This window comes from Eleginops maclovinus, chromosome 2 (assembly GCF_036324505.1).
Source record: "Eleginops maclovinus isolate JMC-PN-2008 ecotype Puerto Natales chromosome 2, JC_Emac_rtc_rv5, whole genome shotgun sequence".
Classification (NCBI taxonomy): domain Eukaryota; kingdom Metazoa; phylum Chordata; class Actinopteri; order Perciformes; family Eleginopidae; genus Eleginops; species Eleginops maclovinus.
Window position 1 is genome coordinate 12,438,038 of NC_086350.1, and position 27,178 is coordinate 12,465,215.

The 27,178-nt window shown below is 39.9% G+C and overlaps 1 protein-coding gene and 1 long non-coding RNA gene across 2 annotated transcripts; one reads left to right on the forward strand and one right to left on the reverse strand.

The window, feature by feature from the left end:
- Positions 1 to 1,474: 1,474 nt before the first annotated feature.
- Positions 1,475 to 26,943, reverse strand: rasgrf1 (Ras protein specific guanine nucleotide releasing factor 1). The gene is given in 28 exon segments (XM_063875414.1): positions 1,475 to 3,096; positions 3,602 to 3,670; positions 3,756 to 3,873; positions 3,956 to 4,035; positions 4,129 to 4,326; positions 4,417 to 4,501; positions 4,592 to 4,695; positions 5,382 to 5,451; positions 5,542 to 5,654; positions 6,010 to 6,116; positions 6,292 to 6,322; positions 6,324 to 6,463; positions 7,937 to 8,053; positions 8,149 to 8,519; positions 9,539 to 9,787; positions 9,883 to 9,965; positions 10,100 to 10,242; positions 10,498 to 10,561; positions 11,340 to 11,500; positions 12,020 to 12,138; positions 12,574 to 12,683; positions 13,988 to 14,181; positions 14,261 to 14,340; positions 14,871 to 15,124; positions 15,210 to 15,302; positions 16,841 to 16,988; positions 17,278 to 17,384; positions 26,735 to 26,943. Coding segments are annotated over 28 exon segments (3,558 nt in total). The 5' UTR covers positions 26,792 to 26,943; the 3' UTR covers positions 1,475 to 3,003.
- On the forward strand, positions 17,603 to 21,004 carry LOC134859101 (uncharacterized). The gene is made up of 4 exons (XR_010165046.1): positions 17,603 to 17,809; positions 18,502 to 18,578; positions 19,240 to 19,323; positions 19,880 to 21,004. It is a non-coding gene; the product is annotated as an uncharacterized LOC134859101 (long non-coding RNA).
- Positions 26,944 to 27,178: the final 235 nt, after the last annotated feature.

Sequence of the window (27,178 nt, forward strand, 5' to 3'; positions counted from 1 at the left end):
TTATTTTAATAATCTGGATGAATATTTATTGTATCGATTTTCAATTACTTCAAAATGTTACACTGTTGTGCCACCAACACTATCGCACACATCAATGGTCTCCTGGTGGTTTTTCTTCATCAATACGTTTGGGGAAATGTGACCAGCAGTAGACCGTTGACGTGCAAAGTGATTTTGGTAGCTATTTTATTCAAAACAGTCTTGTTTTTTGAGCGTTGCCCATATATCCAGCACTGCCAAAATAACCTATGCTTTCACATTAATCTCATTATTTTTTGATGGTTGATTACACTAAGGTATTTCTTTTTTTAACTCCCTTAACTGAGCACAGATCAATCAAGTCTACAGATTAGAGCCTCTTTGTATCGGCTGGTTAAAAAAGAAATTCCCTTAAGAAGCCAACCATTCGCTTTTTTAAGATGTGGAATTTGTACCTGCAATAGAATTGCTACCATACCTTCAAAAAAGTGATTTATTGAATAATTTAGATTATCCTTGGGTAGGTGACATATGTTTTAACTACGTGTGACAAAATGTACATTTAAGGAAGTTGAAAGTTCTGACTTCTTATTATGGTTGTATGTTTTGTCCCCACTTGTAGATAAAACTGAGATGTTACACTTTCTTCCACTGTGGGCTTCATGGTTTGCTAGGACAGAGAGATGCAGGTGATGATAAATACTTTCAGACAATATTTTATTTCATTCTGAGCAAGCATGATGTCCACTGATAGATGGTCTACAAAAACACTTGAGACAAAATGCCCCTGATATAAAATGGATTTATTAGCAAGAGGTAACTGGGAAACATATTTGTGTTTATTTGTTGTTGTTATTATCATCATCATCATACTGTATATTTTCTTGTTGTCTTTTCATTGTTTTTTCTTACAAAACTGAATATTTTTAAGGTGTGGAAACATGAGGGTTGAAAGATAATTTTCATACCACTGGGTATTGCTAACAGCAAAATGTTTATTTGTTTATATACCTTATAAGAGTATGTGCATGTATAAGTGTATACAGTATAAGTATATAGTATTATTCTGTCTGTGAAGGTGTTGCATGCCTGCCACATGAGCTTTAAAAGTGTACTGTACATACATAGTAAAAATACATACAAATATTCACAGAATAAGCACTACGTTACTATATTCCTGCTAACAGAAATGGTTATAGACAGGATTACAGTATAAATGCAAAACACTTTGAAGTTATCTCCTACCTCTAAGTCATGGTTTCAAAACCACACTGTTTTACCAGATCATGTTTAAGCTTGAGATACAACTTTCTTTTTTTGAAAGGATTACACTGTTCCACATTGAGAAATATGCAGGGTTGCATGTACAAAATGTACATCACATCTCAGTGAGGTGAACAACAAAGTACAAAATACTTTCCCATGTTCATATAAAGAGCAGGTAACTCTCTCTTATACTACTACAAAAATAGTGTTTGAATGCTGCAGGCAGAGGTCATTCACATAAGTTTTTATCATAAGTTTTAAACAGCAATGCATATAACAGAGTGATATACAGTCACGTTCCACAATCACTGGAACAGCAAAAAGGACAGATTGTCTTTTAATTACAGAAGAGCAACAACCTTTTACTCTACATAAGTATCGCCAAACCTGAAGGTACAACACTTTCCACCGCGTGTGATCTTTTTTTATGAATTGAACTAAATACCAAGAACTTGAAATTTGAGCATAGGTAGAACTCACTGTACTGTATACTTTATGTTTATTTTAAGCGTAAAGCTAAATTCTGATGATGAATGCTTCACCTTTAATGACAGCTATCAAAATAAATTGAACTTTTCCTTATCACTGTTTGTCATCACACAGATTATAAATAAACTGAGGTGGGTTTGGGCATCTTGTGTGACAAAAGGCTTAGATCGAGAGTGTGTCACTTTAAGACAAATAACAAAAACACTTAAAAATATATTCATTTTAGTTTAGTAAAGACATGTATCTTAAAGCAGAGGTTCCCAATTCCCTCCCTCGGAACACAGAGACTTTCTGATGATGCAAACAACAATAAATAATAAGTTTTGCCTTTGTCTTCCCCAACATGTTCTCACCACCGTTATATTGATTTCTAGCCATGTTAGCAGCATGACTAGGTATATTTCATCCTGACTTTGACCCATATTACAATAACTATTGTCACACATATCCACAGTTTTTAGTGAAAAGTCTCAATTACTGTTTGTTGGATTGCCAACAAATTTGGTTTAGATATTTATGTTCTACTAAGGATGATTTATAATAACTTTGGTGATCCACTGAGTCCATAACGTCATGATGAAAAACTAAAACAAAACCTCCCTATCATCCTCACTTTATAAGAATCTATGTTTTATTCCCTGGTCTGTAATGACACTGTCAGTATGAAAACAGTCCTCAGTGCCACAGATTGGTTGGGAACCTCTGACTTTAGAGTAGTGAGCAGAAATTAAGAAAACAAATCCCTGTTATTTTGGTTTGGGAAGCACAAAGACATTAATGCTTCAGGTTCCTCGCTGTCATCTCCATTGATCATTGTGCCTTATCTTTAAATACAGTTGTATTCTCTGTGCTCTTTTACCTGATTTGATGCAGTTACATTTTTACAATGCTACATTGGTTGCAGAGAAACTCAGTCATAGATAAAACTCAAGCAAATAGAACAACAGCTGGCAGCACGAATGTTCAGAAAAGTCAACACATTAAAAGAGGATGCAAAATAATGTCATTGGTCACTAAGAAGACACAGTTGTGTGCAACCAAAGGGACCTCTGTTATTATGCTTAAAATACCCCAAAATAAAATGAAAAGCAGGTGGCAACTGTAACAAACAAAAAATATACACTGAAAGGTTTTGTGTTAAACATCCTTAAACATCTACTGTACAGAAGAGCAAATATCTTAACCATGTACAACTATACAAAAGGTAATGTGTATGTTTACTGATGTGTAATATTAGCAGAGAAATGAATGCGACGACCAACTTCCCCATCAGTTGGGCACTTTGGGCTCAATTCTCAGTGAGGCCTCGTACATGCTCTCTTCATCCAGAACAAAGCTATTATCCAGTAGATACTGGGCTACCTGTAACATAAGAAAAATAAAGACGTGTTTAAGAAATTCTATTTTATTAAAAGCTTTATCATTTTTAAACATCACCAAATACAGTAGATAAGGGAGCCAGTGTTGTTCATTTTCAATCAGTCGTTTTTATTTTTGTTGGTTTTATGACCTCTTCAAAAGAAAAAACACAACATATCATCACTAGTAGCACATGTCTATAGCTAATGACTAATAAGTCATTGGTACCCCCCCTGTTTTTAAATATTTGTAAAAGTGCAGAAAAAAGCTACCCAGGAAGAAGAAAAAAAAGGGAACAAATGAATGTAATTTTATGTGCTATAATATCTGTCCTGAATTCATATTCTGTTCATTTGTTTCCTTTTTTTCTACGATGATGTATTCCTTCAGGTCTCAACAACAAACTAAGTAGGCTAAATCGTTTTTGGGTTGAACTGGCCGCAATAGGTTAATATCTTCACGATCTGTGTAGAAGGCTAGCATGTAAACAGTTTCACGGTTCACTAACCTTTGGTTGCAGGTCAATCTTGTATGCTGTTTGCTGAAACTGCCTGATTTCTCTGATGATGTGAGAAATCTGACAAACATAAGAAACACAATGTTAAATTCTAACCGTAAAACACACCCTTGCACTATGTCTCTTATGGGATTAGAAGTCTCACCATTCTCATCTTTGAGAAGTTGACCAAGTTGTCTTCGGTGTAGTTTGGCGTTCCCTCCTCAATGAAAGCCAGGTCGGTGAGGTACATCCCAAGATATGGCACACATGGAGGATCACAACTGGTGGGGGAAAAAATATCACACTTTTCACTTATACTGCACGCTTGCTTAGTTGATCCAGATCAAAACTGTGTGTACTCACTTCTTCAAAGCCTCTCTCAGGTTTTTGAACCTCCCCTCTGATGAGACCAGCTTCTGCAGCTTGTCAATCAATGCTTTTGTCTGGAGAAAAAGGTTGTCAAGAACACAATTAATGATAACATTAGGCACATTAGAGGGAAAAATCATAATAACAATACATAGGGAGATACACACCTGCTTAGAAACCTTGAGCCAGGTCTTCTTGAGGCGGAAGACAGAGCTGCGGTTGAGGGACGAGGTGATCTCCAGCACGGCGTTGTAGTTGTGGAGACAGCGACAGATGTCCGCTACAGCCACCCATTTCTCTAAGACCACCACCCGAGTGACCACGTCTTCACAGCGCAGGATCTCTGTGGCAATAAGGTTGCTTATCTTGCAGGGCAAAGAGAGAAAAAAATGGTTTACAATCACTAAACGTTACAGAGAATGACTTGTTCAAAGGGCTTGTTGATTGTGACATACATCATTGAAGTGCTTTGTTGTTCTCATGATGTACGGCGTCTTTTCATTTTTGTCATTCTTCATCCAGCCTTGTCCAAAGAACTCTCTGTTGACAGATGAATAAACAGGAAAACACTAAATTGGCTTGTCTATTATCTTGGACACAAACATGCTAGCTGAGATGTGATGCACTCACTCATATGGGATGACCTTAAACACCAGGTGGTCCAGCAGAGTGAGCTGTTCAGCGATCTCCAACGCGGAGTGACTCTCAAAGGCCTCCACCTTCCCTTCTCCAATCTAGGAGGAAAGAGAACAGCCCAAAATAACTACAAATGTACTGGACAACTTAGCACAAAGTGGCAGGAAAATGATAGACAGACAATACTCCAAAATGAATTTGATGTTGGTAAATGTCATCAGAATTCCCATGTATGATGCTGTAAAAGCACAACAAGAACAATGAGAAGCAAACGTATCTAATGGCCTGTATCTTAAATCTTCTTCCACTTTGAAACGGCTGACGTAATTTGGGTGTGCTTTAAATTTATTTGCACAATTCTACTTTTTACTTAATGTGGATGAGAGCTGAAACCATAATGAATAAATTAGATACGACAAGCAAAATAAAATATTTGATGAATTAACTTTGAGAGCAAAAATCCCATTGATTTTCTGCTTCCTGATTCTCAACGGGGAATTATTTCAGTTTTTCATTAATTATAAACTGTACATCATTGTATTTTGAACAATTTTAGAAAAACACAATGAACCTGGAGTTGGAAATGTACGTTTTTGCGCTTTTATGCACTAACAATTAATTGAGAATACTGATAATCAATAATGAAAAAAAGCAGCTCTAAGGTGAAAGGGCTCTACTCCATCATAGCCCCGCATTGCACTTCTATTTGACCTGTGGATATAATTGCATATGTTGCCTCGTGCGGCTCAAAACTGCTCCACATTTATCAACAGCAGCTACTCACTTCACTCACCAGTTGTGTCACGTCTTCAAGGGTGATCTGATTGTCACCGTGATCTTCCTGAGTTAGAGTCCTGTCAAACAGTAAAAGTGAACGTCAAACTCTGAAGTATAAGCTGTATAATGTAGGGATTATTTAATGAATTGTAGTCACACAACAGTACCTGATGATGTTGGCTGCTGCTTTCCTCTCCTGGGTCAACAGCTCAGGGTCATGCATCACTTCCTCCAGGAACACAATAGCTTTAGTCTTCAGCTCATTGTTACTATCAAAATCCTGGAGGGGACAGAAAGCACATTTAGAGGTGACTAATGACCAAACTGTATATTTGTCATCAATAATCAAGCTGTGATATGCCTTTAAGAGGCTATTTCAAATGAGTGAGACAATTATTATATTTTTCAGTTTTCTTACTATTTCTTTACCTGTTAATGACAAGATAAGTATATTTCAGCTTTCCTCAAAGAAGGAGTTTGCAACATACGTACTATTTTATCTAACTGGACGATATGCATTTTTTATGCAATTCAAATTGGTTGTGCAAACCAAGTTACAAAAAAAAAAAAGGATTTATTTACAATTATGTAATACTTCACTATTAAGCAGCTACTCATGTGATTGGGAGTTTTACCGGAGAGTGTTTGGACACCCAGTGCCTCAGGACATTCAGGACTCTGTTGGTCGCTGCTCGCCTGATCACAAACTCTTTGTCTCCATTTCTCTGGTCTGTTGGGAATCCTGCATGAAACAAATAAAGTGGGGTTTAACATGAAGCTCTCATCACTATGAAATATAATACATGCACATTTGGCAAAAAAGTTTGGATCCATTAACCTGGTATCAGCCTGGTTATGTCAATCTGTAACTCAAACTGGAGCTAAGCCTCGATGGGAAAGTAAATACTTGTGTTTACCAGTACTGGCGAGGGACATCCGTCGATATTTTCTCCTTGGTAGGCGTGCCTTCATTGGCTCCAGCTGTAGCAATAGCAAAGGCTGAGGCAGCTGACAGGGCACTGCGGTTGTTATCCATCTCTCGACATGAGGACATCACCATGCCATTGTTGTAGGAAAACAGAGAGAACTCTAAAGGGAAGAACAGATGTGAATGGGTAAATAACCCTCCGGAAACTTGCAAGATATAGATTTAGATGATAACCTAATTAAATTGGTGTTCAGTTTGTGGAGAGTTGTAAAAAATGATAATCTACTGGTAAACTATTATTTATGTCACTAACTATATAACCGAAAACTGTTTACTGCAGTATGACCTGTCTCCTGTTTCAAATCTTCCACTAGGGGGCACTACAGGCCCACACACCAGTTCCCCTTCAGACTTTCCTTTACAAGGCTTTGATATTCAAGATGGTTGCAGCTAAATATAGCCACCAAATATCAGCATAACAGAGGAATCAACAGATTCTCTGCAGTCTGCTATGTTTAAATCCTGGGAACATAGACAGATCATAAGCAGCTAAGAACCCTGCATCATGTGAGACATTCGCTGCTTCACACTTTCAGATCATTATTTAATTCACTCAATAGATTCATTTAAAATCTATTGTGTGAATTTGTCAGAAGGTTTAGAAGGTACAGATAATCTTGGCTCCAGTGAAACAGCCTCATTACTGGGGGCGGCAGGAAAACACGCTCCTGATGTAGTTGCTATGACACAAGTTTCCCTTACACCTACGGAGCATTGGATTTCCTCACATGATCATTACCATCGACCAATTTATATTTGATAAGAATTAGGCTTTACACTGAAAGATTGTTGTTGTTGGGGGTTTTGGGGAAAAGAAATTGACTATAAAAAGTGAGAGTGAGATTTCTTTATAAAACAAATATTCACCCTTTTTGACACAAGCTTTGTTCATATTATGCAGTCTGTTGCTGTGGTCCAACAAAACAGTGTAGAGAAATGTGCAACTGGCTGGTGCATTGTCCATCGCTGTATGCACGCAGACTTACTCATTGGTTGGGTTTCAAATATAAATCGCTTCTTGGGCTGGTCCCTTTTTATCTTCGCACATATATGTGTTAAAAAATGTAATTTATTTGGCCTGCGCTACGATGACTTCATATAGTAACAAAAGTAAGAACTGAATTAGAGAAAAAAGCTTTTCAATTTGCTGCCCCTTCTACTTGGAATAATGTACAGAAGGAGCTGAAATTGTCAGACTTTATAACTATGGGGGAAGTCCATTTTTAAGGAAAAGGAACAAAATATTCTTGGTGGTTGTGGTTGCTCTTTTAACCCTTAAATGAAGTTGTCTTAAAATTGCGCCAGTTTTTATGCTTTTAAACAGTATCTTTTAATTTCAGACTGACTGGTTTTTACCATTTCTTTTGTGTTTTGTGTTGTGTTCTTCTGCCTGTATTGTTTGTTGTAACAATATTCTTGCTGCTTTTCTTGGCCAGGTCTCTCTTGGAAAAGAGAGTTTAATCTTAATGAGACTTATCTGGTTAAATAAAGGATATATATATATGCATTGGATTGGTTGCATGCAAGTGTAAAGAGCGGTGTGTGATGCCACACATGTTAAGGACACAATGTACCTGAGTTTTTGCCTTTGATGTTTTTCGGGGTGGTTGGTGACTTGGTGGGAGAGGCTTCTGCTTCCCCATCGTCACTCTGGTTCGGATCATTGTCACTTTCTTCCCGAACAGAGAGATCTGTAGCATAACACGATTTCACAGATCAATGAACACATGATTCCTGCAAGTCAAAATTGGGATTATGTCCTGATGATTAGCTCCTCCTGACTTGCCTTGTTTGCTCACTGAGGTGTCCTCCACCTTGTCCTTCTTGTCCTCTCCCTCATCAGGGATTTTGCTCGAGACAGGGCTGGACACGTACAGTTTGTTGATGTCTAAGGTGGTCTTGCTGAACGGTGACATGGATGAGTACATGCTTGCATAGCCATTTGATGAGCAGCTGAGGGCAGCCAGGTCAAGAGCTTTGCCCCCAGTGATGATGGGGATGTTGAGGGACAGCTTGCGCCGGCGATTTGGGGATGAATTCTTGGCGATAGCGAGAGGAGGAGGGGATGAGAACTTCCTGCTTGCCCTCGGGGAGCTGGGAGGCTCTCCATACAGGAGTTTACTGTTCTGACTGCTGGCAAAGAATAACTCCAGGGACCTGCATTAAGGGAGGATATATGCATTTGAATTTAGAACACAGGAAGATGTTTCTTTGATATTTAGTAACCATTCTCTGTTTTAAAGCCTAGCTAAATACACAACACCTCTTAAATAATTTATGCCAACCAAGTCAGCACAGCAGCAAGAAGTCTCTTTGCAGCCGCGTCTCGTCGTTTTAGAGCAGAATACAAGCTGCAGTGTTTCAGAAAGCCTCTCCCACTCCCTGCCACCCTCCTGGCGACCTCACGGGTTCCCATAAATAGCACAGCGAGTGATAGTGCGCATGGCCACGGCTGACACAAGTGTAGGTGTCTCACAGTGACAAGCGCCATGGAGAGCATGCTGAAGGGCGTAGACATGGGGAGCTCCCCGTGATCTGAACCCCACAGTGGGGCCCTCGCTCTAGGCCTGCGGAGTGGCGAGATAGCCCCATCGAAACACTCTGTCAATATTTCACTCTATGGATCTTTTGCAAACAAGGAGAGAGGGAGGGAGGGAGGGAGGGAGGGAGGGAGGGGAGGGTGGGGTCCTGCAGCACCGAAGTTGGTTGCCATAGAGCGACAGAGCCCAGTTGAGAGACTCCCAGACAGGCAATAAGAGACTGGACCCAATTACTGCCTTCGACCACCGAGCACATAAATACCCACACAAGCACGAAGACACTGTGATAGTGGAGCATCCTAAAGCGTGCCTTCCTCTACTGCTCAATCTCTGTGCTTCCATTTACAAACAAAACTCAACAGATGAAAGTGCAAAGCTTTGTAAAAGCGTACCATATTATCTGTAAATATACGAACAAATGAATAAAGATATCAGCCTTATTACTACCAACTGAAGAACTAGTTCTGTATCTGCAGTTCAAGCTACTGTTCGTCCTTTCATTGACTTCATGACAATCTTATCTTAATGCAGAATTATAAAGTGTAAAGGATGCCAAACATATCAAATATGCTTGTCTTTTGTTAATGTAGTCAACAAGCTTTCAACATTCAAATCTGTCCACGTCACATGACTCACCTCGCAGGGATGGCACTGATGGGTTTCTTGTAGATGGTGATAAGCTTGTCTAGCACCACATCAGCGGTGGTAAACACGCGATAAGAGTGCAGGAAGGTGTTGAGGAAGTCGATGGAGAGGAAACGGAGGTCAGTCAGTCTCTCCAGCAGGCGCTCGACACTGGCATAACGGATCTGTAGCACCTTGCAGGAGTTCATCATCTTGCTGAAGCGAATGTCTACATCATCACAGTAAAGACTCGAATCTGACCTGCACAGAAAAACAACAAAAGATAAACAAAATTAGACATTAATTCTGAGTGAAGTAGAAACTGCAAGAGTTGCATATTCAAAATGTAGGGTTACTTGATCATCTGTGGCACTGTGACTTTGGAATTGTCTTCAAAGGCGTTCATCATCAGCCCATTGCAGCGGATGTTGTCTATGCACTGTGGGACAGAAACAGTAGAAGCAAACAGAGAAGACAGAGGAAATGTTAGTGGGTTCTGCAATGTGCAGCCTTTCTGCCAACATGCTCGGCCTCTTGTCTGAATGCTAGATACTCTGATGCATGTTGACGTGCCTGGCTGATGTCACTGGTCCAAGCAGACTTCTCCTGCCTGGAGGAGGCCACCAGGATGACTGTGAATGACTGGCTGTCCTTTGGCTCCACCACAATCTTGAAGTCCAGGTGCTCCATGTCCTGGCCACTCTTGTCTGATTTGGCTTTGAACAAATACAAAGACATAACTATATGTCATTTCTCTATAAATACATTTTCATAAAAAGTATAAAAAAACATTGTATCTACATAAACAAATACCTAAGTAATGGTCAATTTGACATATTCTCTTACAATCTATAGTTTTTTATGAAATATAATACGTATTGGCAACCTAGTAATAATACATGATATACATTAGCACACATGGTACATATGATGCGTATATGTGTAAGCTGCTGTATGAATAAAACACTCACACTCATCATCTGTCCCCTCAGGGTCCTCCAAAAGAGTGCAGTCTATTAGAGAGACAACTCCATTCTGGAAACAACATACAACATATATTTATTTTCATGACTCTCACAAATTAACATGCAGTAAAATTGAAGCTACCAAATATTTACACTATTTTACACTACATTTACACTGCTATTCTGTCCTTCAAAAGTACAGATGTGATGTTGAAAAACGCTTAACAGCATTTGTACTTTCTAATTACATTAAAAATGAACAATGTTGTATACCGTTTCTTGTCAAAGTAACAAGTGTAAAGTACAAGGTGTCATTAACTTCAACTCTAAAATTCTTAGCAACCAAATGCCGAAAATAGACACTATGATAATCAATTATGTAAATGTCTGTCCACAACTTGATTCCACTACCTCCAAGAGGCCATGAGGTATCAAACTTTACATTTATTTTCGAGAACATCTCACAAGAAGAATATAGTTTAACTCTGACTTTAGGAGAGGTATTTTTATATGTTCTCATGTTGAACCCCAAACATTAATCGCCCTTTGTAATGTGGAGTAATCATACGCCACCACTCCATAACACACATCAAAGTGACTTTTAGCAGCTGCTGTCATATGTGTATCTGTAGTCTCTGAGTGTGTGTATGTGTGTGTGTGCATATACGAGTGCGTCAGCGGTCATCGCCACTGATAAAAGCCACGACATCCCTAACCCTGTAGCTTTCATCTCCTGTCAGTTAATCTGTTCAATTTAGCTCAAGAGATTCATTTTTTTGCGGTGCCTTAAGGTTGTGATGTTTGAAATAGAGAGCAGCTCCACTGCTAGCTCAGCAGCGCAGGCCCACCTTGGTGAGATGAAGCTTTCCCCCAGATCCTCTGGTGCAGATGATTAAATGCTTGGAGAAGAGAAAGCACTGCCTCTCCCCCTCCTTCTTAAGAGACAGAGAGCCCAGTCGCCCACGGGTGATCTTGCCCTTCTCGCTCATCGGCACCTGGATGAGAGACCCTATATGTGGGGGAAAAAAAGAGTGTGTGTAAATAGAAGGAGGCAGGAGGAAGAGAGAGGTAGAAAGACACATATGTTAGTGGAAAGAGGCAATGACAAGGAAGGGATGGAAGAAACTGTTTAGAAAAAGAATCCATATCACATTTCTTGTCTTGCCTCCTTTACATCTGAATCACATGAGACACTAAGGATTAAATAATGTAATTTTTGTTTTCCCTCTGCTCACCCATCGAGGCCTGTTGGGGACGTTTGACATTTACAGTCCCAGATTCATCATCAGTTTGCCTCTGAACAGTCTAATTACACTTGGAAATGAAAGACTCATGAGGAGTACACATTTTTCCCCAGAGAAAGAGGGATGGGCTTGTTTTTCTAGAAGGAGAATTTCCACGTCAATACAGGGCTGAGGTGTGAGATCAGGCTGTCAAACAGGTAAGGAGGGACAGGAAATCCCCCTTTGCTGAGATCCTGCTATTCCTCACTGGGATCTGAAGTACAGCACTTGAAGGCAGGCGTTACCTTGTCTTACAAACGTCTGGCTGGTGTCAAGAAGAATCTCACAGCCCTCTACGATCATGCGCTCTATTGCCAGGTTCTTCCTGATGTTCTCGGTCTCGCTCACTTCATCGTGCATGATTCTTGGGAAAATAAACAATAAATCAATCTCATTAAATCTGTGTAGGACTGTATTGAGTCCAGTATAGAATGAGACACACAATAACCACACAAGGTCTTGTTGTAAATCTTGTGAATTTTGCATGTTTTGCATTTGAATGCCAATATTTGAATGGAAGTAAGTTCATAAAGTCATCTGAGTTATCTTCAGTAATGCAAGTTGAACAATGTACTCTAATTTACTTCACACAGTTAATATCTATTTTGGTTATTCTACCAGTCATCATATTGGATGTTTGTTAAACTGTTCGCCAGATGTAAATGTAAAAAGGTCAAATGTGGGGCATAGTATAACATTCACTGTTATTGGTTTAAGAACATCACCTTTGACCAGCATGCTGTGTAAGAGGTCTCACTCAGTTGAAGTCATGACTTCAATGTTTTTATATAAAAAGTACCTGGAAAGCTCCTCCAGCTTAGATTTGGCGTAGTCGAGACTGTTCCTTTCTACATGTTCATGGGGCGTGTGGGCCAGGAGTTCGTGGAGAGTAAGAATGTAGCGGGGAATCTACAGAGACAGATAACAGGGGAGGCACACTCAAAGATAAGAGCTCACTTTCATACATAGATGTAAGAACAACAACACAAAGATGCCCACACCGGAATATACACGTGCCAATGCGCACGTACACTAATGAGATGTAGATCGGTGGAGAGCACAATCTACACTCATCAGCAAAATGTATTATCAACACAGCACAGCCTGCAGTAGGCCCCAGCAGAGTGGACTGTCGGGAAACTGCGTGCCTTGCCAGAAAGGAGCCATATTAAAGCTGAGCTCCAAAAAACAACCGCTTTTTATAGACATGAAAAACATTGCAGGGATATTCAGAGCTAAAGCAGACAAATGCCTGCTGTCTCTCTTCTTGATCAGTGATGCTACAATATGGGACATCGCTTAGGGAGCCAATGAGGGCTCAACAAGGAGGTGGCTCTTTGAAGCCAAGTCCCGACTGCGCCCTAGATGCCAAACCGAAGCCAGCACACATGACGGAACATATTCCTTTGTTTAAATTGGAAACTAGTCCATTTGATTAAAATTATTATTTAACCCTACTGTATGTGGGTAGTACAAACACTACCACTACCATTCATCAACCAGATTGCAAATTTCATCCGCTGTGAGACTACAGATGTATCTTTGTGTCTTTTATCTTGGTATGAAAAATAAACCTAAAAAGTGCTTCTTAAGGTTGGGCATTGCAAGTAGGTAAATAACTTTATACAATGTTTTTAAGGCAATACATAAAACCTGAAAATAAATATTAAGGAACATTACATTACAATATGACACTAACATATTAAATGAGTATGGGAGCTGGGTTTAGAAACTAAGAGACAAAAGTGACAATTTTAAGATTTTAAGATACAGTACTTTAGAAGAGAGCAGGATAAAATGGCTATACGCTTTGAAATATATAGACAAGAAAGACTTGTCCAAGTTAATTAGGTAGTGAGATTACAGTTATACATTATGTTTGTTGGGCGACGGGCCTTCCCTTTTGTTTACATTTGGATCACAGAAATGGTCTTAAAAAGACATCCAACTTTGAATGTCCATAACAAAAGTGGCCAACTGCTTTACAGACAGCTACAACTGGGTTCCACTGGCAGAGCTATATCCAACTAGTAATAAGTTGGTGATTTATATGGCCCAAGGGTAACATTTCTATATGGAAGGAAGAACTTGGCCCAGAATGGCTGCAAGAGCTTAGAATTAATGACAGAACCTGGCTCCAGGCTGCAGCTCTGCAGCAAACAAATGAGTCTGCCTTTATTGCTTGTGTATATCAGTGAGACAAATAAGCTCACCTGGAACATGGGGTAGGTGAGGAAGGTCTCCAGAGTCCTCTCCTCACAGTCAGGCTTGGCCTCGTACTGCTTCAGCAGCTTGTCAAAGTCTCGGTTCTGCTTGCAGTGAGCGAGGATCTGCAGGCTGTACTGGTGGTTCCTCACAAACTCCTGGTAGATGTTCAGCATGGGCAGCAGGATGTCAAACAGGTCGGCTATAGAGAGATTAATACCGAGACACTGTTACAACATTGCACAGCGGTCACATTATTAAAAAAGTCAAAATGTCCTTACCCAGCACTAATGTTGGCCAACTCGCTATTCTGGCTTTTAGCCCCTGGTAGAATATCTGATGTAGGAACATGATAGTTTCACTGAAATTAAGAAAGAACAGATGTTTATTTTTCCAAACAAATGCAGAGTGTTTTCATAATTCTGCCAACTTCCAGTGCTACTGTGATAAAGAAAACCCTGACACCAGGCGGTGTATATGAGAGCATGGGTGTGCAGGTTTTGAGTTTTAATGTGCCTGGATGACTGTGTGTGGATTTTGAATAGACCAATGAAGACACAAAATAAATAAGAGGGAATGTTCCTTGGTCATACAGTATTGAATGCGTTTCATTTTTCGGAAAATATTTGAAGGAATGATTTTAATAAATGTTTACACCCAATTTCCTAGCTAGCATTCTTCTACGTTTCCTGCCATTTATTTGTACAGTTTATTGTTGCGTTTCTTGACGTTTTTTATTTACTGCCACCAACTGGCGATCAGTGGAACCACAGAAATAAACAAATCGAGCTTCCACCTGAAATAACATTTGCTCCATTGCACTAATAGGGTGAAAATAAACTCAACAGGGGGAAGTTAAGGGAAGTGCACTGTAGGACAAAAAGATCAAACCTGTTTAGGAAAATGCTGCTGACATCATCATGGGTGATGGGTGGTTTTTTGGAGCTGGCTGCCATGCGGAGCGGTCTCAGGAAGTTGTTCACCAGAATGTGAAGCTGCTGGACGTACTCGGCCTCCGAGTCCAACATGCTGAACACCACCTGGTTCCTCTTCCTCATGCTCTCTGCGTGGGGTGAGCGGATGTAATCTTGGATGATTGTCTTCCACTTCCTCCTGCAAATCCAGCCTCGCAGGAAGCTCTGGACCTGACATTTTAAACGGAGTGGTTAGTTCCATACATTCTTAAGATGCTCTAAAAATATGGCAACGGGGTTGAATCATGTGACATACTTTTTTGATTTTCTTGATTTCTGAGTCGTCATCGGTTGGGGCAGCTGCAGGGCTGGCGTGGATCTTCTCGTTGTCCTTGAGATGTCCAGAGATCTGGTAACCACAAGAAAAACTAATCATTCCCACTCACTCTTCTTCTTCTTACTTACTGTAGCAGCATGTAAACAAAGCGACTGAGTCAACAGGACAGGACCTGTGAGCACTGTCAGCACCGAGGCATTAGGCTGACTAAACTAGCTGTGTTCACTTGGCTGCTACCTCAGCATCAATATTTAATTACATTGGTAATTTAAATGCAATATGTACCAAACTGTCCTGCATGTTGACAAGAGGTAAACAGGCTGCTGACAATAAAAAAGACAGAGTACAGCTGCCTTGAACTGTTTGAAGCTAAGTGTCTCCATTTACTTTGTAGAACGCGAGAGAGTTAATTTGTCATTGCATTTCACAAAAGAGATGCAATATAAAGCTGTGTTCATGCATATTCAGCACATCATTTAGTTTCAAGCATCAGATTTGCACATTAAAGTAAAATGACTATTTGATCTGCGGAATACAGCCCTATTGGTGGCATTGTTCCTGAGAGGAGATGCAAAGTGGACTGTGGTTGGCCTGAACACGTTTCTCTCTGCTTCCATTTCTGTCCTCTCACACTACTTTATACACATACGAGAGAAACGTTACAATAATCAGCATAATCCATCATTTCCCCACTGGTTCAGCGGTTATTTGTTCAGGATGAGAAGTGAGAACGAGACACAGATACATTTCAGAAAGGAATGAGAGTGTGATGCAGGAAGAAGTGGTAATATAGTGTTATTGTGCCAGTTGAGGAAGTCTATTTACAGCAGGTCTGACTGATATCATGAGTGGCTGCTACACATTTGCCTATAGAAGAACAATCTTGCAATTCTGGATTATTATGGATGGTCAAAGAGGACTACATTTTGGATATTTTAACAGTAAAATGTCTGCCATCAGAAGGCTAAAGTAAATGCAGAATTACCTGTATCTGTTTATCAAAAACATATATGTTCTTTTTAATCTATACCCCAGAACTAAACTGGTTTTAACACCCATTTACTTCTCATGTATTTACATTTAAATAAACAAAATAACACCTTATTTTACCCATTAAGGATTTATTTTCATTGAGTTTGAATTTAAGCTTTGTTTGGTTCTTTATTCATTGTTAAATTGCCCAGTTGGAAAGAAATAGTTATTTTGGAAATGCCACCGAGGTTTTACAAAGGGAAAATATAAGTTGATGGGCTCAATGAATGAGTTTTATCCTAATAAAGATAATAAAAGGGATAAATCATAAGAAAGCTACTGACAAAATTCTAAAAGGCTTTCCTGGCCTATTAGCATGGACTTTTGAGACGATCCTTAACTTCATGTTTAGACAATTAGGCTGATTGTATCAAGGATTTCTTTTTTATTTAACCAAGGCAAAACTCTGAGAAAAAGAACCATTGTGATTTGGCCAAAATTGTGTTAGTTGGCGAGGGACAGGGGATTGAATACTACTTCAGAATATGTATGGTGTGTGCCTGCTCAAATCCGAATAATGAATTAGTCTTTGTTTACATCCCTATTCCTCAGCGTAAAGGCATCACAGTGAGTATTACCTCTGACTTAAGCCTTTCAATCTCTATTTCCCCATCTTCTATCTGTTGTCGAAGTTGCTTAGCAACTGTTTTCTCCGTCTCCACAATCTGAAGCAGATGAAGATACTTCTGCATGAGAGTCTCATGCTCGTTGGCCAAGTTTCTGTAACTGTAACACATGCAAACACACACACACACACACACACACACACACACACTTTACATTAGATACATTCCCCATCAGTGTACGTAGTTTCATCTTCATCTACATCAGAGCAGTCAGATTCTTCTAGTGAACAAAGTATTTTTCTGTCATTGCTCATATTTTAACCCCACTTATGAAACCATAGCAACATCCCCTACATACTAAGTAGTCCGGGATTACTCACAGTACTCTCTACTGACTAATTAAACTTCTTCATGCCATGTATGCACATTTCTCTGTTGAGAGCCTTTACCTGGCGTGTGATATCGCAGCCACCCATTCATCGCAGTCCTTTACGTCTTCTGTGCGTAACTCGAGCGCCTTTTGGTTTTCATGGGTAAAGCTGACAGTGAAATAGTACTGAAACAAATAAGGGGGGGAGGGGAATACGTGTTATAAACAACAGGGCTATCATTAACCTGACATGTTATATGACCTGCGCAGAAAGGAGCATTCATACTATTGCATACCTTATAGATAAATCTATTATATAGTGGCTTAACTGAAGCTTCTCCACCGCTTTTGTCTTTGTGTTTGTTCCAGTGCCTCGCTGCTGCTGACATCAAGCGAGTGATTTAAAACCACACAGGGCCTGGGGAAGCCACATGTTCCTCGCCCACCAGTGCAATTGATGGCACTTGCTGAGGGAAGCCTCCCCAAGCTCAGTTCCTGGGATGTCTCTGGTTCCCAGGAGGAAATGCCATAAGACGGAGAATGGAGCCACGGCCAATTACATAACTGTGCGATACCTGTTTCCTAGCAACTGAAGCTCAACTGAAAATAAGGTGGTATTATTATTGTTTTTATTATTAGCATTTTAAATGGTTTTATCAGTTAGGACATTTACTAAAGTTTCAGAGATTACGCATGGGTCATTGATCTGGGAATATTTTCGGTTTTCAAATTGTAAAAACATAATTTGGGAATTTCCTCTTATCTAAGGAGCTTTCTTAATATACAATACTTTTGCTTTTGATACTCAATAAACATTTTAGGGATAATATTTATATATATATATTTTTTTATCACTGTTGATTTTGGAGAATATTGCTATTTTTTCTAAGATGTAACACTCTGGCTATCACTGTAAAATGACACAATGGAGTTATTATATGAAAAACAAAACACATTGCCTTTAAATCTAATGTGTTTTGTTTTTGCAAAAGGGGCAAAGTGGGTAAGAGTCCAAAGTACTACTAAAAATCTGTTACACATAGGGAAAGATTGATGCATCAACTGCATAAATTGCATAAAAGCAATTTACCCTTAATTTCAAATATAACATTTCTAGGGTTTATATAATATAAAAAAAGGCTTCCATAAAGCATCTTTATATTTTCTTTTCAAACATACCCAAGATCTAAGAAAATGAGCCTTGATAAAACGATAGCACTACCTCCAGAAGTGAAATGTCATCTTTCCTGTGGACTCTTTGTGCCGTGCTGACTAAGAACAGACTCAAATCTTTGGCCTGCAGATGTTCAACAGGCGCCTATCAACCTGCAACTGATCCTTATTCATGGATGAATGCTCCTCCATCTTCACATTCATTAGGTATTCACCCTACCGTCAAAGAAAATCTATTTCTGGGAGAGAGGCATGCATGTTGTTGTAGTTTTCCCTCATGATCTCTCTAAGAGCGTGCTGAGTGTCTGGTGTGAGGCAATGTTAAGCTCACTGTCTGCTTCCCGCTTCATGTTTATGGCTGAGTCATGCACCTTTAAAAATCATTAATGATCTTAACAGAGATATAGGAGATTGATACATCATTGACAAAACCAAATTATATGGATCCACGAGTGCCATTTGCCCCGAAATCTATTTTTGCTTGTTATGCAACACTCACTTGTCAGTCTGGCTTTGCAGTGAATGTGAGAGAGAGGGTAAATCATTCATTAAACATAAGAAGTATGATTCTTGCATCTTGTTTAATTGTTACTAACTGATCAACAGTTTGGTTTTATTGCAGCAGTACTGTAAAAGGACTTTGTTGAATCATAAAAAAGGATCAATGCAATATTATATTCCCTACAGAAATAAGTGTTTGCAATTACTATACTTGCATCTACTTGAACTTTTATGAGAAGCTTGAGCTTGGAGAGTAACCTTTCCATATCAACATCATCAGGATATAATTCATTAGTGGTAACTCTTAGTCAGATCTTTAGATTTAGTATTCAGTTTGTACCAAATCAACCATCTCTTGCTCCCACAGCTTCCTGTGTTATTGGTCAAAGAGCTGCTGTTTCCCAGAGAGAGCGAGCAGTGTTTTCTATAAATGGACACTGACCCCTCCAAGGTACTGCAAGCAACAAATTTAGCCCAGATAGCGCTCGCATTAATAGGAGAGATGCGACACACTACATCTCTCCTCTCTGTTACCCCGCCTCTCTCAACTGCATCATTCTTTAGGATGCAAATAAGAGTTGCCATAGAAACCTCGGGCTCAAAGGCATTATCATTTTCACACTAACTGCATTTGAGGATAAATATAATGTAGGGATTATGGTGGATTGCTAGAACGTTTGCACAGAATCATAAATCCAGGTGGGGAGAGGAGATAGAGGGGATGTTTTCTGACTGTTATTCGTCCTTGTTAAGGATGTTTGTTTGTTTACAATGAGAGGTAACTCTTCAGCAGCCCGTCATATCAGTCGCATTAGGCATTCATTATTCCTGCATCTCCCAGGGCTTTCGCTCTGTGCAAACAGGATTTTCAGAACAAAGCGCATCAAGCATTTTCCCTCAAGTTGGTCATGAATTCAGTCCACCAGGCTTCCATATTCACGTTTAAAAACAGCACAATGTGGAGGAAACAACACTGCCGAAAACATTATGTCTTGATTTTTTTTCAGTGCCTTTATAGCAACTGTGAGCAGAACATTAGCCAGTGTGTTGCATTCTGCCTCGTCAGCACAAAGGCAGCTGTTCACAGGAAGAGCCTGGACTCACTTTGGATTGCAGCCCTGCCGACAGAGTTAGGCACAGAGCCTGGAGAGAGGAGAGGAGCGCCAGTGGCAGTGAAGCAGTATGTTCCTGGACTGTTAAATTCACAATAACAATGTCAACAGACCTGGCAAACTTCCTGTTCCCCACCTTCAAGTTGAGCTGAGTTGACAATCTTTCAGAGGAGATATTTTAAGTTCAAGTGGATACGTCATTTGCAGATATGATTTAAATGTATCCTGCTACATGTACCCGTAAAACACAAACTAAGTGGGATTGAGTCTTGACTAATTTTACCACCCAACAGAAGTGGTAAAACAATGACCATGTATATGCAAATGCAGAATTCTAGTATAAGACAGATTCATTTTTTCAGGTCAACTAGATCAGAGCTGACTTATCACTGGCACCCTGCTGTTTCTTCTGCTTCAGCTGTAATTTCATATCTTCGCCACACGATGGAAACCCTGAGGCAACAACTTTTTATTTATTTATTTTCTTGCATGTTTTATTGGAAGGATCATTAGATATATCACTCTACACCCGTCAAAAAGATGATGACTTAAAGTCAAAGGCAATACGTGTGACCGACCAGGACGCAAATGAATCGCCCTGGTAAAAGAAGAAATCCATTTACATTCCCTGCACCACTGAAAACTCTGCCACCAATAATAACAGAAGGAAAGAAAAAAAAAGGGATCAGGCTCGGGTTTGGTGCAACCTAGAGCAAACCACTGCAGAGCCCAGTGCCAGTGCTGCTGGGACATAATTAGGTGTTAATATTGTTACCTCATCATTAAAGCCATGCATGGATTACATAACGTGCAATACAGCAATCTGGAACCTCGTGCTATTCTGCTGCGCTGGATTTGAGGTCATCATGCGATTGGATAGAACAAAAAAATGCGCATAAGAGAAGAAAACTGCTTTGTTAGCGACTAAAATAGTTCAAAGGCGTGTGCAGCGCAGGAGCGCATTTTACACTCAGTGTTGCACCTTGTCAATATTTTAACACGAAGCCTGAGAAACAATAAACGAGTGCGAGTACGAGAGAGAGGGGGAGAGAGAGAGTCGGTGTATGCATGTGCATGTGTGTGTGTGTGTGTGTGTGTGTGTGTGTGTGTGTGTGTGTGTGTGCGCGCGCGCACGCTCTCCATACCTGCTTTTCCAAACACTCCTTGGCTGACTGTGAAGGTTTCGGTGAAGGCGCCCTGTCGCATATGCATCCTTCCAACAGGTATAATCCCGAGGGTCGCGAGCTGGACTCGTTCTCAAAATAAAAGAGCATATTCTGTAACAAAGCAAACCACTTTGCGTGCCATTTCGTGTTGTCTGAGCTCTTTTTGCTCAAGCACCCTCGTCTTGTACCATCCTTTTTCGCCAAAAGCCCCAGGTAGGTGACATGACCATCATTAAGTCGTATTCCCTTCTGCATTTTGAGGAAGAGACTTCGGCTGCGCAAGGTGGATCGCTCGTTACATCCTTCTGAAGTCGCTGCAGGGGGGGAACAAATATCAAGAAAGACAAGATGTTGACTTTCTGAATGCGGACCAGTAGCAGGCTTGTCCACTCTGTCCGACGCATTCACCGTGTTGGCATCAGAGTAAAAAGAGAGGAACGAAACGAGCAGCACAAGTCCAGCATCCTAAAATCTTTTGTCATACTCCGAGCGCTTTAAAGGTCCACATTATCCGATAAAAAAGACGAAAAGGAGGGGGGCGAAAAAAACAGTCTAAACAACGCAAGATGAGAGGGAAAGGGGTTTGGGGTTCGTCCTTTTCTCACATGAAATCTCCAGAAAGCAGCAGGCTTGGTGCTGAGCTAGGCAGTGCTGGGTGAAGTCACATGACGCATGCTTGGGAAAGCAGATTTCAGGACCTTGGACAGGGACGTTGCAACAAGATGCCGCGGAAGTTTAGTTTCCTCTCAAGCCTAGTGTTTAGTACTTATACAAGAGAGAGAAAAAACAAACTGAAACATTGAAGATATACATTTTCATTTAAATCCGCCATTTAACAGGATTTACCCATTTTTATTTTACCATTTAGCACATTATTCTGGATACACTAAGCAATCAGTGGATATATTTTGAGATGGTTACATAAAAAAATAAAAAATAAAATAAGCATTTCTTAAACCTCAGGAGTCATCTTGTTTTGGTGCAGTTCAGCCCCCGTTAACAATATTTTTTGTCCACAACTTACACCACTTACTACAAACCTAACTAAAGATTATAACTACACATGCCAACAATTTATACAAGGATATTTTAGGTTTTAAGGTTGAGTTCAGTTATACATTATGTAATAAATTATAAGAATTATACTGCACCATCATTCAAAAGCTCTGATGAAAGTAGAAAGTGTTCACTCACATAACATTAAGTCTTGATTTTGAAATGATTTTCATACTGTGCTCACATGAACGTTCACAGTTGTTACTGATAACATTAACAATGTCTTTGTTCTGCTAAAGTGTACACCTGAGCCAGAACGATAAAAAACAAAACATACTGTACATTTTTAAAAACATATATAAATATATAGTTATATTAAAAACATCTGGCAGATGAAATAAATTCCTTAATGAGAAACTCATTTGGGTTTGGTTTCATGCAACTACCATCACACCGTTAACCTTGCTCTGAACTCTCAGATTCTGTAATACAAGGTTAGTAGGCAGTTGATGGTCAATTAGTAAAAAAGGTTCATTACAAAAAATACATTCGCAGCGTAAGCATGTTTGAACAGCACCATGTTGACATGTTTGAACTGACAGACTTGTGTGTCTCAGTGTCACAGAGCTGCACTATAAAACATGCTGGAGCACATAGCCAATATGCCTCCTTGAGCACCCAATGTGTTTAAAAGGCATACTAATCTGCTGCTGTCAGTCCTTTGGCTACTTCTCAGGGAGGAGATTTATTTATTACTCCAGCTCTGTTATCTGTGCTCTTTCTGATCTATTTTTCCATAAACCCCTGCAGACTCTTCAGCAGCTTTTTCTTTAATTTGTTAATTTCTAGTGAGATAACCAAATAATACTACTAACAATACTACTAACAATGCTGCTGCTGCTGCTGCTGCTGCTACTATTGCTACTACTACTACTACTATTGTGTGTTCAGTGACACAGAGACTGAGAAATGATTTGTGCTAGGGAATATTTAGCTTGGCATAGTTTTTCGGCATTGGAGGTGCTGTTATCTTCATTAAGGAGGAGCAGCCTGGGCTTAGCCTTGTTGTGCCCATACTGGGTACGAGCTCATGCTGACCTAAGATTGGTTTTATTGTTTTGGGACAGCTGGGCGCCAGTTTATCTGGCACCAGGTGCTCTTGTACGCATATTCTATTGACCTATATGACAGTTTTAGTTAGCTGTAGGGTCCATATTTGTTTAGTCTGGTGACCTCGTATTGTAGTAGAGATCTTCAGAATTGGTCGGGCAACCGCTGTCTCAAGTCGTGGCTGCAGCAAATGTCTTATCAATTTTCCTGCCGTTAACTTCAGAATAAACCTTCAGTGTTTGCCATCGAAGTTCCAGCTCTCCCCGTGTCTCTCTGAGTTTTGTCTCCATTGCTTCAGAAGTTCCCACCACAATTTGTTTTGTAATAAACTGATGTTATGTTAGCTAAATGTGTGGAAAATAATGCTGCCATGTTTTGAATATATTTGCATAGACACGCATGTGAGAGGCTGATAACACTCTGGGTATTTTTGGTCTGCACTGTGTGAGCCAAGGTGCAACACAACAGGGTGCTGAGCTTCATTTGGTGATTTTCAGTCCGTCCTGCTCTGTGGATCACTGAATCACTGTGTTGTTTGTCCACAATGATTTATAAGGTTCATAATTATTTTAAAATGAGAACATTTGACACCTGTGTGGTTCCCTGCTCCTGGACATCAATATTTGTTTTGAAGAATTGTGTGGCAATAAAGTGTATTCAATTCAGATTAAAGAAATGTGTTCTAATTAAATGGTAAAGTGAAATAAGACATGCAACAATTATTTTTATTATAAATAAATGTGTATCACATATGGAAAACCTAAATTTGTTCTAACAGCTCAAGCCTGTTATGTTTCTACATATTATGACAATCAAGACATCTAGTCAGATATGTGAACAAGGGGGGGAATACAACAGTCACATGCATCACTGTCAGTCTTGTTTGACATTGTGATCCGTACTGATGTGAGTGTGTGCAGTAATGATGTGCTGTTGTTGTGAAAGTAAGTGAGAGAGGCAGTGGTGTTCTTGTGCTTCCCTGAGCCGCCTATGAAAGGGCTCCCGTCCTAATTACATGATCCACCAGGCTTCTAATTCGCTATACTCCTCTCAAATGACATTTACTAATTATTCCTTCCTTTTTTAGAAACAGCTTTCTGGATTTTATCCATGCTCCATCATGCTCATTGTCATGTAAAAACAACAAGGCTGTCACATCGTTTTTGATTGAAAGTTAGTAAGCAAACACACAGACATCTTAAATACTTTTAAAACATCATGTTGTTTTAAAACATCTTGATGACCTGTGCAGAGGAATAAAATAAAACAAAAGATGTGAAGGGGGTCCGCAATGCAGTAATGTTGGGACAAAAAGCAGAGTCAGAGCCCAGAGAACTTCTTCAAAGGGGTCAACCAGCGTTTTCTTCTCAGCGAGGTTTGTACTTTAACTTAACACAATACCCTGGGTGGTAATAAAACATGGGGCCACATTCACACTGTATGCAGATGACTTTCATGTGTGCTTTTGTTTGACAGAAAAACAATAGATCAATGTGAATGATAAAGCATGAGAAAAAAGGTCTTCCCAAGGTGAATCCCTGTCAGTGATGCAAGTCCTGTCTGGGATGCTTCAATACCTCCTGCCAAGTGCATGATGGGAAAACCTCCGGACAGTGGAGTGAACAGCAACTGTGAGCGAGGTGAAAATTCATTTAAAGGGTTAGGGGCACTATTTTTTCTAACAAGTGTCTCTCATTAAGGTTTTAATGTCATAACTACTATTAAATATTACTAACACATCAAGTTGATCAGTTACAGTTAAATTAAGAAATTCATTTCTGTGGAAAATTACTTTTGCTGCTCTGTCTCCTCAATAACTGGTTAATGGCTCTTACTTCTTAAAAAGTCATCAATCCTGCAGTAACAATAAATCAATCAATTAAGGGTAAGCTCACATTTTTCAATAGACAAGGCTACAGTTAAAAATTGTACTAATGAAATATTTTAACAATCATTTTTAAAGTTGAAGTTGTAAATTGTTATTGTTAATACATTCATTTTGGCCAGGAAGCAATGCAGCTCATTTATCAGAGCATTAATATATAATTTATCAACCTTATTAAAGCCTTTAGCTTATTATGGTATTTTGAACCCTCAGGCCGCATCAAAGTGGCACTTGAAGTAACCAGAGGGCACTTTTGGGAGCACTTGGGCAGCTCGATCACTCGTCCACTCGATGAATGATTGAATGCATGAATGTTCATTTCGATAAATCTTGGAAGACATAACACCTGTGGCTGAATTAGAGGCTGTGCAAACATCCTGCATGTGTTTTACTGCCATCAACATGTGGAATAATTGCATTTCTTTTTTGTTTATTTCATATTTTTTACAAGCCAAGCTTTAAGTACAGTACAACAGGGTTTGGGGACCTAAACAGGAATGGAGGTTGACATGTCTTGCTGACGGTCTCCAATGTGGCAGGCAGGCATTGCTCCCACGGCTGCTCCCTCTCAACTCAGGCTGATTCTCTTGTGTCAAGAGCGGTTAGCCGGCCTGCCAATCACAGCTCATGAGTGGGGGAGTGGGAGAAACTGGACCCACCAGACACTGGGTGCGTTATGTGCGGGCAGTACTGTGATAGTTCTGGCCATGGCGTCTACCTTTTCAATTACCTTTGTTTAATAAATAAAATTCCAACGACTAATACTCTTTTTTACCTCTTGTTATCGGAGCTGGCTGTGGCCATTTGTCGTTCGCTGACACTCTCATGGCTTTTACAACCGTTGTGTAACAGCAGAGAGATGTTCTAGGATCCCCAGGGGCCGCTGAGTCTTGGTCACATGTAGGAAGTCTGGGCTTGCGCACATGCAGATTTCATGTCTGCCTGGGTGAGCCTTCACCGACCAGAGAGATTTCTCTTTTCTTTACCCTGCTGACATCAGCCAATACCACTTTGATTTGACGTCCTTTTGTGTACAGAGATAAGCACACTGAGCCATTAGACGGTTAAATAAACCTACATGGTGAAGGTTAAGGACGTCAAACATACATCACATCCTCAATGTTATAAAGCAAAGTGATCTCTAATGTGTTAATGTTCTCAAGTCAAGTATTAAGAAGCCGAATATAACAAATTTGCCGCAGCGCGCTTTACAATCTGTACAGCATATCACAACCGTGTTACTTTTTAACCTTCACTAAAAATAAAACTCTCAAAAGGGGGAAAATGGACACAACTTAAAGGAGAGCATCTGAAGACTGACAGGCATGCAATATGTGTTGCGGGAACAGAAAAGAAAAACATAATATGAAAAAAAAATGCAATATAGACAATCAAAATGATGCATATAATGTGTACATAAATATAATCCCCATTTATCTGAAAACACACAGCTATTCACTCCACATGCATAATTCTATTTTTGCCGCCACCGATGAAACAGTGCGTACTGTTCGAGTACTCTATTTTAGGAGCAGGACATGAATTATAGAGCGAAGTGGCCAACAATGTGTATTGCATTCCCTTTCTACTGACCTGAGTGTACTGAGAGAGAGAGACGCGTGGAGAGGGTCTGTGATGATGACTGACCATGAGCTGCTCTTGCAGTGTTGGTGGGCCGTGTGATGGCAGAATCCCAGCTCCTGGCAGCGGGCCAGGCCATTGTGATTTGTGCTCGCCGCTGCCTGCAGGGTCGCCACCTGGCTGCCGCTTCCTCCGATCTCCCTGAGTTACATACAGAGCAACCGCAGCAGGTCTGTAATTGAATTTCCCACATGTCACAGTCAGCTTAACTGTGTTTTCTGCAAGGTGCGTATATGCAATCTTGAAATGCTTGAGAATGATCGTGATGAGGGAGAGCGCACCTTAGCTCCTCTACACACTTTGAACTACTGTGGCAAAAATACATGCAGTAGGATAGTCAAAAAAAAACTGTAAAAACGTTCATGTTATGCTCCAACTTTCAGAGGGGTTGACATT